This window comes from Pithys albifrons, chromosome 3, assembly GCF_047495875.1.
Source record: "Pithys albifrons albifrons isolate INPA30051 chromosome 3, PitAlb_v1, whole genome shotgun sequence".
Taxonomy (NCBI): Eukaryota; Metazoa; Chordata; class Aves; order Passeriformes; family Thamnophilidae; genus Pithys; species Pithys albifrons.
In genome coordinates, this window is record NC_092460.1 from 11,212,040 (window position 1) to 11,225,709 (window position 13,670).

At 45.6% G+C, this 13,670-nt stretch overlaps 1 protein-coding gene across 2 annotated transcripts in view; it reads right to left on the reverse strand.

The window, feature by feature from the left end:
- The window catches only part of CHST13 (carbohydrate sulfotransferase 13), a 31,616-nt gene extending 28,738 nt beyond the window's left edge, over positions 1 to 2,878 (reverse strand). The window contains exon 1 of one of the 2 annotated variants that reach the window (XM_071549706.1): positions 2,769 to 2,878. Coding sequence is in view for 1 of the 2 variants with exons in the window: in XM_071549703.1 (XP_071405804.1) it covers positions 696 to 789 (94 nt within the window). In the remaining variant the exon portion in view is untranslated. Of the gene's footprint in view, positions 1 to 695; positions 1,122 to 2,768 lie in introns of those variants that run through there. The other variant, XM_071549703.1, reaches the window with a different exon arrangement.
- Positions 2,879 to 13,670: the final 10,792 nt, after the last annotated feature.

Here is a 13,670-nt window from a genome sequence, read left to right on the forward strand (position 1 = left end):
TGCTGTTGTAATCAGAAAACATTAGTACATTGTTAAAACGGCAGGAATTACCCAATAACGTCTCTTAGGAAAGCGGAGCTAATTTCCCCAAAAGAGCAGAAAGCAGGCAGGGAAATAAATTACCCCTTCAGTACAAAACTGTTTATATTTTAGTTCTGAATTGTTTCCCAGTGGGTAAGAAATTTTTCAGGGCAGACGCTAGAGAATTCCCTTGAATTATTGAAACCGATTGCCCAGGAATTTTAGTGACCGCGGGTGTGTAAGTGGGCACTTGCGGGACGGAGCAGGTCCCCTCTCCGGTCCCAACCCCGGGACAGCCTCGGGAATGCTGAACGACGCTGAGCAATTCCATGCTCCGCAGGGACAGCGAACGGCACAATCACCCGAAAGAAGGCGGCTTTACAAACTGACACGAGTTTTCACTGCGGAACAGCATCGCCGGGCCGGTACCGCCGGTCACACAGCGCAGCCGAGCGCAGCGGCGAAGTTCAGTGGTCTCAGCCGAGGGATGTGCAAATCCCGGCGAGTTCATCCGAACTTTAACTCGTCGGCGCACCGGCCGGCTCTCGCCGACACCCGAGGGCTTTCAGCAGTCCTATACAGGGTTTTCAGCGCTCCGCCAGCCCGCAGCCTCCCCTGCCCCGCCACCGCTGCCGCCGGGGGTCCCGCCGAGAGCGCGGCGCCCGCAGACCCACCTGGGCTGAAGCTGCTCTGGAAGTAGAAGAGGACGAGCAGGAGCGAGCCGAGGCCGGCGGCCAGCGCCAGCCGCGCCGCCCGGCGCAACCGCATCCTCGGCCGCGGCTGGGCGGCGCAGCGCAGCGCCCGCGGCCACGGCCCGCCGAGCCCCGCCGAGCCCCGCGGCCCCGGGCGCCGCTCCCGCCCCGCCCCGCTCCGCTCCCGGGGCCCCGCTCCGCTCACGCCGCCGGCAGGAAGTGACACGGGGCGGCTCAGCCGCGGGAAGGGGAACTTCGCCCCCCGAGTGTCCCGCTCGGCGCGCCCCGTCCAGCCCCGCCACGGGGGCGGGGGCGGCGGGCCGGGGACGCGGGGCTAGGCAGGGGTTCCTCGCCCGGTGCCGTGTCCGCTCCCTGCCAGTGCTCAGGAGTGCGCACTTCCCCGCCGAGCTCCCGTCACGGCTTTAAAACTCCCCGAGGGGAAGGGAAGAGTCGCTGATGTGCTGGCAGGCTCGGGAGTTTCCTGATGACTTTTCTCAGCACGGTCAGTGCTTCGTAAGCATCACAAAGTTTCATGGCCTTAAAATACACCTCTTTTTCATTTTTAATCTTTTTTTTTGCTACCCCCGGCCCTACAGACTTTTACTGAAAGCAATAATGGTTCTGACTAATTCTACCTCACGCAATAAATTTCTGTAGAAGGAGGACATAATTTTCTACTACTCTCGGCATGATTTTGGAAAGCAGGAGCGCAAAGTCCGCTTACCGCATCCGCTATCCCCCAGGCTCCGTAACACAGGCAGAACCAGCCCCGAGCTTATGCTGCCCCAGTTTTGAAATAGCAGCAATGCTCTTCACCCAGCTCTGTAAAACTCAAGAACTACTCAAAGGCCACCTGCCAAATTAGAGCCAGGCTGAGAGCTGGATTCCCAGTGACAACACTCATCCACTGCTTCTCTTCAGCCCCCAAATACTTAACTTTGAAAAATAGAGGACAGCTCAAGGAGGAGCCCCTGGGAATAACAAAGAAATCTTGGGGGTGTGCACATGCTGGACTTCATTCTGCCTTCATTTAGCGCAGAGTAAACCAGGAGGACAAATTCACTGTAGTGAAGGAAGCTGGAATGAAGTAAGAACACATGCAATTTCTTGCAGGCCAAATTGAGCTATGACCATGGAATTACACAGCTCCTTACAGTCCCTGTTGGATGGCCTAGAGAGGAGCAATATAAATGAGAGCACAACTAAGACCATAATACAGTTTCTTGCAAGGGCACACCAGTGTGTGCAGTAACCAGCTGTAAAGATAACATCAGAGCCCTGTGCCTGTTTGATATGTATAGGGAGGGACCGTGACCCCTGACACTGGCAAGTGAGACAGCTAGTGCTGGGAGAGCTGCTGGCTGGGAATGGCTCTGCAGATGCAGCTTGCTCTCTGTTGCAAGACGTACAGTAATTTTGGCCTCTTGGTGAGTGTGCAAAGATTTGGGCTCTGCCTCACATACAAATGATGGGCTGAGAGACCCCATGGACAAATGGACTGGCAAAGTCCAGGCGGGGAGGAGAGACTGGTGAGTGTGAACAAATTTGGGTAACTGCTTACACGCATTACCCTCCTAATGGCACTACAAAATGAAACCTCCTTTTGTTTTTTTTTTTCTGAAGAAGCTTCCAGCAACCTCAGAAGGGAATTAAGACTTACAGGTTTTGTCAGCATTAGAAGAGACCAGAGAGGGTGTCCTCAAAAGGGATGTCTGGTGCTGCTGTCTTTGAGGACAGAGTGAAGTTCAGAGACTGAAGGCATATCCAGCCTGTGCAGTGGAAATTCCCTTCCAGTATTTTTTCAGGAGCTGGATGGTGTATTGCAAGACAGTTGGTGAATTTTTCATTATCTGCATCTCCCAGTACTGAGAAACTAGGAAATCTAGCCCTAAGGCTCTTAAAGGAGTTAATGAAAATAATCATCCCTTTAGCCCAGCCTCCCTGGGTTCAGCAGGGGAAATAAAAACAGTAGGATTGACCAAACTTCACCTATAGTTGGGAATTTCCTTAAAAGAAAATACAGTAAAACCTCCTAGTTGAAGCTCAGACACTGACCTGTTAAGTCCTGCTGCCTGCTGTCTGTATTTCATACCCGGAGGCAGAGTTAGGGCTATCTGTGGTCACTTCAGATGTGTGAGGCTGGTCCTCCAGCAGTCCGAGGTGGATGTGCTGTTCAGATCTGTGGGGTTAGAAGGGGAAGCATATCATGAGAATTTCATAGGATTTCTATGTGGACTCAGCTGCAAATGCACCCTTTTTAAAAGGACGAACACGTTTTCCAACAAACCCCTTTTAGAAGGACAAACACATTTGCAAGGGGGAAGAGGTGCATTACGGTGGGGACTGACTGGTGGCAATGGCACCAGCTGCTGGGAGGTTAGGCCATTTTTGTTGCCTATTTCTGTATGTCTGATAAACCTCCCTGGTCACACATGCTGCTGTTTCATACCATCCCCTTTCCCCTGCAGCCCCCCCATACAGAAAAGAAAGAGCAACCCCAGCCCATTAAGACAGACAACAGTGGCTGGTCTTACCTGAAAAGAAAAATTACCTCAGATGTGTAGAAGGGTAGAAGATTAAGCTGTCAGAGTATAAAATGGTTATCCCTAGCCTATTTATAAGGAAATGATCAGATTCAGTCTACAATGAAGAAACTCCCTCTCTCCCTCCCCTGGCACCACTGGTGGCTGGAGAACAACAGATACACAAATCATACATGAAAATACAACTGCTCAGCAGCACATGTGAAATGAGCGTGGCAAGCCCTGATCCTGGCTCTCTTCATCTGCCACTTTGCCAGGTTAATTGGAAGAACTGAGAAATGAGTATTTGCTACAGAATGGCAATGACTCCTTCCCTGACAGGCTGTGAACTTCCCATGGAAGGGCCACCCTGCTCCCAGTGTGCAGTGCCTTGCACCATGAAGTTGAGACCATGGCTGGAGCTACTTATGACAGTAAAGTCAATACTGATAACAAAAAATAATGATCAAAAGGTACTAGTAACATGATGTGGAGGAAAATTACTTGTTACTGCTGAGGCCTGAACTGCAGCTGACTTGTAGGTGAAGAGGGAGTGCTGTTTGCCTGCAGAAAGATGCTGTGCCTTTGATGCAGTGCATGCTTGATTCTCTCCCTGCTCATTAGTAGTGCTCGTTACTGTCTTCTCAGCAGGTTTCTCGCACATGCCTTGCTTTTTCCCAGGACCTTGGTGCCATGGAGTGAGATTAATCCCAAGCTTTGGTCTGCTGACCATGTTGAATAGATATTAAAAGGCGTCCAGTTTCAGCTGAAAACTGAGGAATCTGTTGAACTTCTCCCCAAGTCCTGGTTGTTCAGCCACTGTGAAAAAAAGCTTTTCTGTGTGATATTTTGATTTTGCACCCAGTTAATTCTGGAGCCTGGATGCCACAGAACCACTTTACCCTGGCCTCACGCCGGCGAGACTTCCACCTGCTGGTGGCCCAGCACCGGTGCGCTGACTGTACTGTCACAGCCCTGGGTTTCACCAAGGGAGTAAAGGCTTGGGCAGAGATGAAGGGAATGACACTGATACAGTACAGGCTTCCCTCAGAGACCAGGGAGCTGCTCCCAGAGATAATTATGGGTAATCTCCTCTCTGTTTTCTAAGAACTGTGATCATCCTACTCTGGGATTTCCATGGACCCCAGTGTATCTTAATACTCAATGCTCTGTTTTAAATTTTATGGCATCACTATAACTCACTGGCTGAGAGGGACCTTGCAAAGCCCCAGCCCATCCCCTGCTTCAGTAGATGTGTGTGCAACTGGTTCTGGAAGTTTTCCGGAGATGGACACCTAAGATCTTGTCAAGCAATCCCTTCCAGCTCTACAAACCCTCAATAAAAATATTCCTACCATCTTATCTGGACCATCCTTGTCAAAACTGTGACTCATGACATTTTGCTCTGAAAGACAACCAGGGTGCCAAGTTCTGTGACATTTTCACATTAACCAGGAAAGGCCACTGCTGCTGATAGAACTGAGCTGGAATACTTGCTTTCTGAAGCAGTGCATTGATTTTACATCATCTCCTGTAGTCCTTTTTACCTGCAGAATGCAACTTTTCAAGTATTATTTCATAAAAACACTGATGGTTTTGCCCTTTTTATACTGATATGTAACAACGATAATTAACAGAAACAGAGAATTTGCTGGGGTGGACTTTTCACCATTAAGTGCTGGAGTAAACATTTCCAAGATCAGTATATAAAAGAAACAGGTTGGATAAAAGGTAGAAATTATGTTAAATACTTAATAATTACATATAATAAAATGCTTGATAGACCTTTTAAAATTTATGTCTAGATTTTTGACATTTGTTCATACAAAGTAGCACTGTTGCCCTGAGAAATCTTGCGTTTGGGAGGGGGGGGTGTATGGGAAAAGCAGCCAAAGGCGTTTCTCACCCTGGGGATTCCCACTGACAGTGTACATTGCCTAAAGTTAAGCAGGTTCACATGCCTTGTCAGAAAAAAAAAAAAAAAAGACTAAGGGTTAGAATAATGCAAATAGCATCTGGTCCAGAGTCATCAATATTGTAACCTGGCTAATTCCACAACTTGCCAGCCTTGCTGTTCCCACCTCCCACTCCCCTCCTCTCTAAAAAATAATCTAATTCTTTCCCAGGAATTATTTTGCTATTATCTCCTGATCTCCTTGAAAATTTTCCTTGAGACCAAGAAACTAAAAACTGGGCTGTCTTGTCTCATTTTGAAATGCTGGCCTTTGTCAAAATAGATTTCAAGGGATCATTCCTTTAACTTTCTTGCTGCCACAATTTAAAAATAAAATGAAAAATAAAGCAGCAGCTGTTTTCTTTTAAAAGCACCAGTGGTGATGGAAGCAAACCAAATTACAGGCTCTGAGAACTACTCCCTGCCTGCATCTACTGGAAATTCCTTTGGTAGGATAGAAACTCCCATCAACCTTTTTATTCAGTGGTGGCAACTAGGGAATGTGTTGCCTTTTGCACCAGGCATTTATATTTCATTGGTTTATATACTGTTCCCAGCTGGGAGCTCGTTTTCTGCTGATGTCTGATTTAGATGCTCGCACGAGGAAGGGATGTGATTTACAGATCACACTGGAAAACAAATTGACCTTGATCTTAGTACAGCGTTGGGAGCTGCAGTTACTTTGACAGCAAGAGCAGCAAACCTGCCAAGCCTCCCACTAGGAGCATGGTCAGTGTTTGCTTCCCTCTCTGCTGTTTCTTGCACGGTCACAGCAGAAAGCCACAGCCTTTCTCCCTGCTGCCCAGAGAAACTGGTCAGCTCTGTCTGCCACCCCTGCAAGAGCTGTGGCCAGAGTTACACGAAGAGAACAGGATGCTGTCACATCGCTGCACAGCTGAGGTGGGAGCCAGCCGAGGATCTTGCAGCTCCAGGGAGGACTGTAAAGCCCAGTCCTGCCCATTGTGTGGCCATGCACAGCAGATGGTTCAATACACAGCAGCTCCAGTTGTGCAAGAGAGCACAACTCTGAGGAGGGGGAGGGAAATAATTTTCCTGCTGTGTTCCATGGATCTCCTGCGAGGAGGGCTTTGCACAGAGCAGGGTCTTGTATGCTCAGTGCTCATTTTTACAGTCTGATTATGGTGGCTGAGAAAGAAGAGTTAGAGCATTTCAAGCACAAATAGGTCTTGTAAGGAAAACATGCATTTCAAGTTTCCTCAGGAAGCAGGAATTTTTCACTTTTCATTCCTTAAGCTGTTGCCTCTTCCAAGGGTATCTGCGATGTCATGAGGGTTCTGAAGGGAAAGCTAAAAATGGTCGAAACAGGAGCCATAGGATTTTACCTGGCCCACAAACACCTAACTCAGAGCAGATACATTACCTGACTTTTCACAGGACATAAATTACCGTCTCTTGCAGATTTCTCAGTGTTAGTGGCCACTGGATATTCAATATTTATTAAAAGTATTTTCTGTCTTATTCTTATCTTGTGATGCAAATCCCAACATATAACACCAAATCTTGATGTGGGGAAAAAATTACAAATACTTTTATAGTTATATACCCAAATCCCTCAGGATGGACCTTCAAAGGCCCAAGGCTGTAATTTTTGATCCAATGGAAAAGACTGATTGCATCCTATGTCTTCCTGCATCACCTTACAGTGCAACACATCAGTATTAAATTGCCTGGAGGACTACGAGAGCTGCCCTACTGCCCGAGTTTGGGATTAAAAACAAGCACAACTAGATTTCCCCAAAGAATAGGAGCCCTTCTCATGATGGTCAGGCTCACACCAGGATTGAACATCCTTTTCTGGGGATGTGATGCTTCCTCTGGTAGGAATAACTGGGTTCAGACTGGTGAATAGAGATTCTACATGTGTGACAGCATATTTTGACTGGTCAGTCTGGTGACACTACCAGTGGAGAGCATCCACGTAGACAACAGCCAGGCAGCCTTTCTCTGGGAGCTGCTGTTAGCTTATGGGAAAGCAGAACATGCACATCAATCTAATGGTCCTGAGTATTACAGTATCACAAGCAAGATACTGATGATACTGAAGCCAAGTAACATGCAGGAGAGGGGCTGCAAGCTTTTATTACACAGACATACACCTTCTAAACCCAGTAGGAGCCACATGAGCACCTCCCTGAGCTTGCACTATGCCACCAGGCTAAAATCACAGTGCTTCCAACTTTGCACCAGAAGTGACTAACAACTGTCCAAAAGTTTGAAATTCTTTCATAAACTGAAATTCTTCCAGAACAGGAGAAACTCGCCTTCACTTTGGTTTCCTACCATCTACATCTGGTGGGAACACAATTGGGAATCTACATTACTGGGTAGCCCTGAACCTCACAGTAATTCATCATGACTTTGTCAGAGTATTTGGAAGTTCAGTGCTTGCAGCCCTGTTAAATCCAGTCTGCATTCTGATCCTATTGGACCTCCCCAGCAGTGGAAGGTGAGATGGGCACAACACCTGCACCATGTGTTGATTTTGCTATGGCAGTTCCAGCACGTCAGAGCAAGAAACTCTCTCCTTGGAGCCCAGGCATAGTTTGCAGGCAAAAGATTCCCATGGTGGGGAAACAGGGGCAGCACTGTGCTCTTTAAACTATTTGGCTGAAGCTGGTGATAAGGAAGCAGAAGACAGTGCTTGCCCATGCAGGCATGGTGCCTTTGCTGATGGATTTGCCAGCCCAGGATTCTTAGTTTGAAGCTTGTCATGAAAAGGCCAGGTCTTTGGCTGCTGTAAGCATTTGCTCAGAGATTGTATTCATTTTTATTCCAGCCAAGGAACCATGTCCAGGAAGTTTAATACATACATTTGATAGAAAGAAATTTGTTAACAACGTGCTTTTATAGCTTCACAAAAGGTATAAACCAGATTATTCTAAGATTAGGTTTTTTTGCTTGAAAGGGTGTCACTCAATAGCACAGACAAGCCTGGTATTTTAGGAGCAGAGCAGGTAGCAAAGAGTGCTCAGAAATCTCTCTGAAAAGTCCTGTTTCCTGCACCTCAATCTATTTACATTAACTTGTTGATGACCAGAATCCCAGGACCAAATAATCTGATCTTGTGATCTTCTATAACCAACCAGCCAGAAGCCAAGATGTAGCACGAGAGAGACCCTAGTTTTAGTACCTCATCTGGAAAGTCCCCTTTCTTAGCATAGCAGCATCAAGCACAAGATTCTGAACTGGGTCATTCTCCAACTCTCCAGGTCTGAGCAAAGGCAAATTTGTTCCTGAGAGTGGAGTGAGGGGGCGTAGTGTAGGGATGAGTGTTTGTGGCCAAGCAAAACATCTCAGCCCTGCAGGGTATTGCATGCTGGAGAGAGTTCCCTTCCCTGTAGCTTTCACGATGCTGCTGTGGTGCAAACAGCCATCTGAAGTGGCTCTAAATGCAAAAGGAAGGGGAAAAAACCCACCCTGTAAATAACAACATAAATTGCCATCAGTTGTCAGAGCAGTACTATAAAAATCTCTTAAACCAGAGAATGAACATGCTAAGAAACTTCTCTTTCTCCTTAAAATGTGTTGTAGGCAGGGGCAGAAGTCCCATTTGTTCCTGTCCCTCTTCCATCAGAGAAGATTGGGAAGGTCTGTCCCTTCCCTCAGAACCCCATGTCCTGACAGCATAACCAGACCATCCAGAAGTACTGACATCACTGAATCTTTCTACATTGAAGCAGCCTGGCTGTGGGGAAAGAGAAAAATGAAAAAAGAAAACAATATGAAATGACATTTTCAGAGAAACCTGTGTGACTTAGGTGCTGCCCTCACTGACCATGTCTAAATGAGGTTTTGGGTTCCTAAATCTCTTTAGTACTGCTGAAACATTCCCTCGTGACTAAAACCAGAGTTTGTTGTTTACTGAAGGAGGTGCAATTAACATAATCATCACCATCTAAATACCATTTGTGAGGCTGTACCCTCCACATGCTGCCACAAAGTCAAACCCAGATTTGTTACTGCAATCTTAAGCATAAAGAAGTAATTGCATATGCCTGGACATGACAGGACTGGTCAAATCCAATTCAAAGAGCTTCTATTTCATGGAAACCCTGGCTGAAAAGACACATAAATATTCTTAGTCCAGTTCATGACACTCTGTGTTTTCACTATTCCAGGAAGCCTGAGATACTATTTTCATTTAGACTAAAAATAATAAAGGCTGGGTGTCCTAATTTAATTATATCTGCATTAGGAAACTCCAGCACTGTTAAATCAGACAGCCACTGTCCCATAATGTCTCAGAGGAGTATCAAGGAGGCATAGTGTCTGTCTCCACCAGAAACTCTATCCAGAGATGTCTTTTGCAAAAAGTTTGGTCCTGGAAAGGTACCAAAAGCAGCTGAGTATGGAATGGAGAAAGTTCATTCCAAGTCTCTGAGCCACTGTAGAGAAAGTCAAACCAGCTGGCGTCTCTCTTTCATAAAGAAATCTTTCAAACAAGGACTTAGCTCCAGTGTCCTTGATAGACAGAAGGGAGCAGGGCATTGGATTTGCAGCTGGAGTTCCTATTACTACCACAATTAGTTCAGAAGAAACAAACCAAGTAGTCCCGCAGACTGCAGCCCAAACCGCTTAGATCAAAGGTTTGCAGGTAATGCCTTAGTCTCTTCTTGCAGGTGTTGGCCATGGAGTGATGATTCATGAGCTTCTGCATCATGTGCTCTCAGGAACTTAAGCCTGTGAGTCCAAGTCTTAGCTCCCAAATGCTCTCAGTTGCAGCCCCGTGAGCATATGCGTGTCCCCTACTATGGGTGACCCTGGAGGAGGTACCAGCATGACATACAAGGTGACCTTCCTTTTAGGCACAGATAGTGTGGCAGGCTGAGTTACTGGTGCTCTGCATTGCTCGGGACATGGCCAGACTTCCTCTCAGAGCACTTGGCTTGTAGTGTTAGTACTGCTGAAAATGTTCAAGAACAGCCTGACTACTACCAAATCTATATATTGACAGCAGCTAACCCATGTACTTTTTAAGAAGTTGTATTTTCAACTGGTTGCAAGGAGACAGGCTCTGCCATTTTTGGTGTCACTAAAATAATCCACAGAAACTCCAATGAGCCTGACCTTCTCTGAAGTTTACTATCCACGAGGAGGGAGAGTAAAAGCTAATTCCTTTCTACAGATGTTCTCACCAACAGTGTGATTTCAGTAAAGCCAGAGAGAATTCCAATGCCTCTCATTTGAGGAAGAAAGGAGTCATATGCCTTGCACAAACCCTCTTTCCAATGAACAGTGCAGCTAGTGTCATTGGAAAAAAAATTAAAAATGAAGCTAGTAAGGTGTTTGGTTTGTTTTTTTTTTTTTTGTGATTTTTTCTGCGGTTACAGCTACAGCTAAAAACAGCAGTAGCTGGTTACATCAGAAACTGAATATGCTACTGTTCAGAGGTTCAATTCAGTGAACTGGGCAGACTTAAATTGCTTTTTGAACTTCATAAATGAAACAAAACACGATTATCTCTTTCAGTGGGGGTATGTTCAGAAAACACCAGCTGGACACAGTGCAAGATAACTCAGGCGTATGTTGCAATGTTTAAAACCTGAAGCAATTAGAACTGCACTGAAGCTTACTCTGTTTTACTTCCATTTGGCATCCTGGAGCTAATGGAGTGGAGGAACTTGAACAAAGTGCTACAGTCAGCCTCTCTGTGGCTTATGCCCTGAAATGCCCCTGGCTAACAATTCTATACTGCAATTCTCCAGTCCTTCAGAGGGTTCTCCCAGACGTGGGATGGGGGACTAAAGTCATCCCCAGGCTCCGAGTTTTAACAGGGCAAGACTAGGAATACCTAATAATTAGTGAGGAAATAAAAAACTGCTGCTCAAATTGCAGGGGTGACAGAGAAGGACATGCTTTGAATGAAATATAAGTCCGTACTGTACTGCAACATGGCTCTCATCCAAACTTGCATGGAGTGTGCAGGCTGAGGCTCCCTGTTCAGAGCTCCCCTTTGCACCACAAAGCTGGTGAGAGCCGGGGTCTGTTACTGTGCCTCAGCCCTCTCCCAAAGGAGGGTCAAATCCCTCTGGGCTAAAAGCACTGAGTTCATGTCACTTTTTAATGATGTCCACAGACCACGTGGAAAAACTTCGTGCTGCCCAGCAAAGCAGCTGAAACTGAGCTGTAAGATAATCAGTGAGAGGGAATCATGGTTATACATTATCTAGAAATATAGCTGGCCCAGAATATAAACTCTGGCTCCCTGCAAGGAAGACATTAGGAACTGGAAGAAAATGTAATAAAGGTCTGTTATTCTGACAGTTAATTCTCGTGCACACTGCAGTGCAGAATATATGGCTTTACTGTTGTCCTGTACTTTTTATTCCCAATTCTATTCCCAGCCCTGAGTGTCTGTGTGTGTGTGTCCAAGCAGCTGTGTGGTGTTTAACTGCCTGCCAGGTTAAACCATGGCTACTGTCCTTTCCTATTCTGCTCTCTTAGCTGTATTTTCTCTGCTAGTTGATTTGTAGCCAGCCAAACTATTCCTGCAGAACCCAGCAGAGATTCATGGTGCTAAACCAGCCAAGCATGCAGTCAAGACGAATGCTGGCTTTCCAAACCCTCCTCTCAAGATGTCCAAAGCTTGAAAAAGTGGGCATGACTCCGTGCATCTCGTGAGCTCCTGCCTGACTACACAGGAATTTATAGTTATGTGGTTGCTACAACTTTAGCTGCGGAAGAGATATACTTAACCAGTTTTCCAATGAAATCTTAATTGGACTATGCAGAAGCCAAGAAAAAAAAACATTTTCAGCTGAAGTCTCTGAAATGCATTCTGCAATCCATGAGGACAGTAGAGAGAAACCTAATCTTGAGTCCCAGTCTTTGTGACCAAAGTTAGGAATGGAAGTGAATGACACCAAGCAAAATCTCCTCATCTTGAATGCAGTGTCTCTAACACCTATGCTGCATTCAAACAAGTCTCATCTGTGACTGCATGTTGATGTTTGTGAGTGTGACAATGAAACTTAAAAAATTGCTACAAGAAAACTGTAAAGGAAAAGGTATTGATCAACAGTGATATGAAACCATTTCATATTTTTACTTAATGTGTTAAATAATGTCTGAATAAAGTAAAAATATGTAACAGCTGAGTGAAATATTAGACTCTACAAAAACACATGGCACTGCTAAAAGTATCAGCTTTTCCTGCATGGAGAAGTAGTGTTATTTCTGTGTGGACTTAGCCATCACAACTTTCCATCCACTCCAGCTTTTGAAACAATTAATTTCATGGAAGCCAGAGCAGGAAATCCTGCTGAGGAACCAAATGTTTTAAAAACAGTACTTTGGTGAAAGATCCAAGAGCAGTGAAAGCACATGCACCTGACTTTCTGGGCTGCACTCAGAAAAAGTCCCCATTATTTGCAGTGACAGATGTATGTCTACTCTCCTGTGCCATCTTTCTTGCCAACTTTAAGTCATATTAAGTGATATTAAGTAAATACCATAATAACTAAGTAGGGAGGAAAAAATCTTTCCTTGACTAGCTGCAGATATTTGGTTTTCTCCCTGTCCAAAAAAGCCCTTCCATTCACCTACTCTCATGAATATTGGCTGTAAAATCAATCATCAATCTGAAGAAATCTGAACAAACTCACATAGCACAAGATTTTCCCAGGAGATTGAAGTTTATACTCTTTCTAGATACAGAAGGTGCTATTTCTGACTAAACCCTGTTGCCAGGACCCCAACAGACATCTGGGCAGAGGCAGGTGCCTGAACAATCCTCTGAGACAAGAGTGAACTTGGCCAGGGAAGATACTGAGAAAGCAGGAAAGGTAGTGTCATCTCCCAGTTGTGGAGGATGGTTCCAGAAGGGGTGTAGTAGCTGGGAAATGTTCAGAATGTTCACACTCATACAATCAATTAAAATCAGCCCTTTTGCTGACTTCACAGAGGGCAAAAAGGTACATCCTGGGACAGATATTCAAGGATAAGCTCTGCCACACAGAGGAGAAGCGGACGTGAAACTCCAAGTGTATTTGACTAAGAGAAGGAGAAAGGGGACAGCAGCAAGCCACTCAGCCTGGATTGTGGGACTGAGGAGAGGAGTAGGGAAAGCAAGTTATCCAGGAGATAGACTGTAATAGAAGGTAAAGAAATGGACTGTGATTTTACCATTTGTTTTGTGGAGGATCTCAGGGCCGCTCTGCCTGATACCAGAAAGCACATCCAAGATGTGACAAGCTTTGAGTTCAACACATGTGGGTGGTAGAATTTCTTTTACAAAAGGGATAAAACTCTCCACCATAACCCAGTAAGTAGTCAGAACAACATTCAACAATACATCTCTCTAATCATAAGATGAAACTTTTTTGCGGAAATCTAAAGCAAATTAAACAGCATGAAGCAGACCCTCCCTGTTGAGGAAGTTTCAACATAAATAGTTGCACTTTGGCAGAACTATAAGTAGCTGAAATGAATTATTGGTTATGGAATTGCTGGTCCATTTTA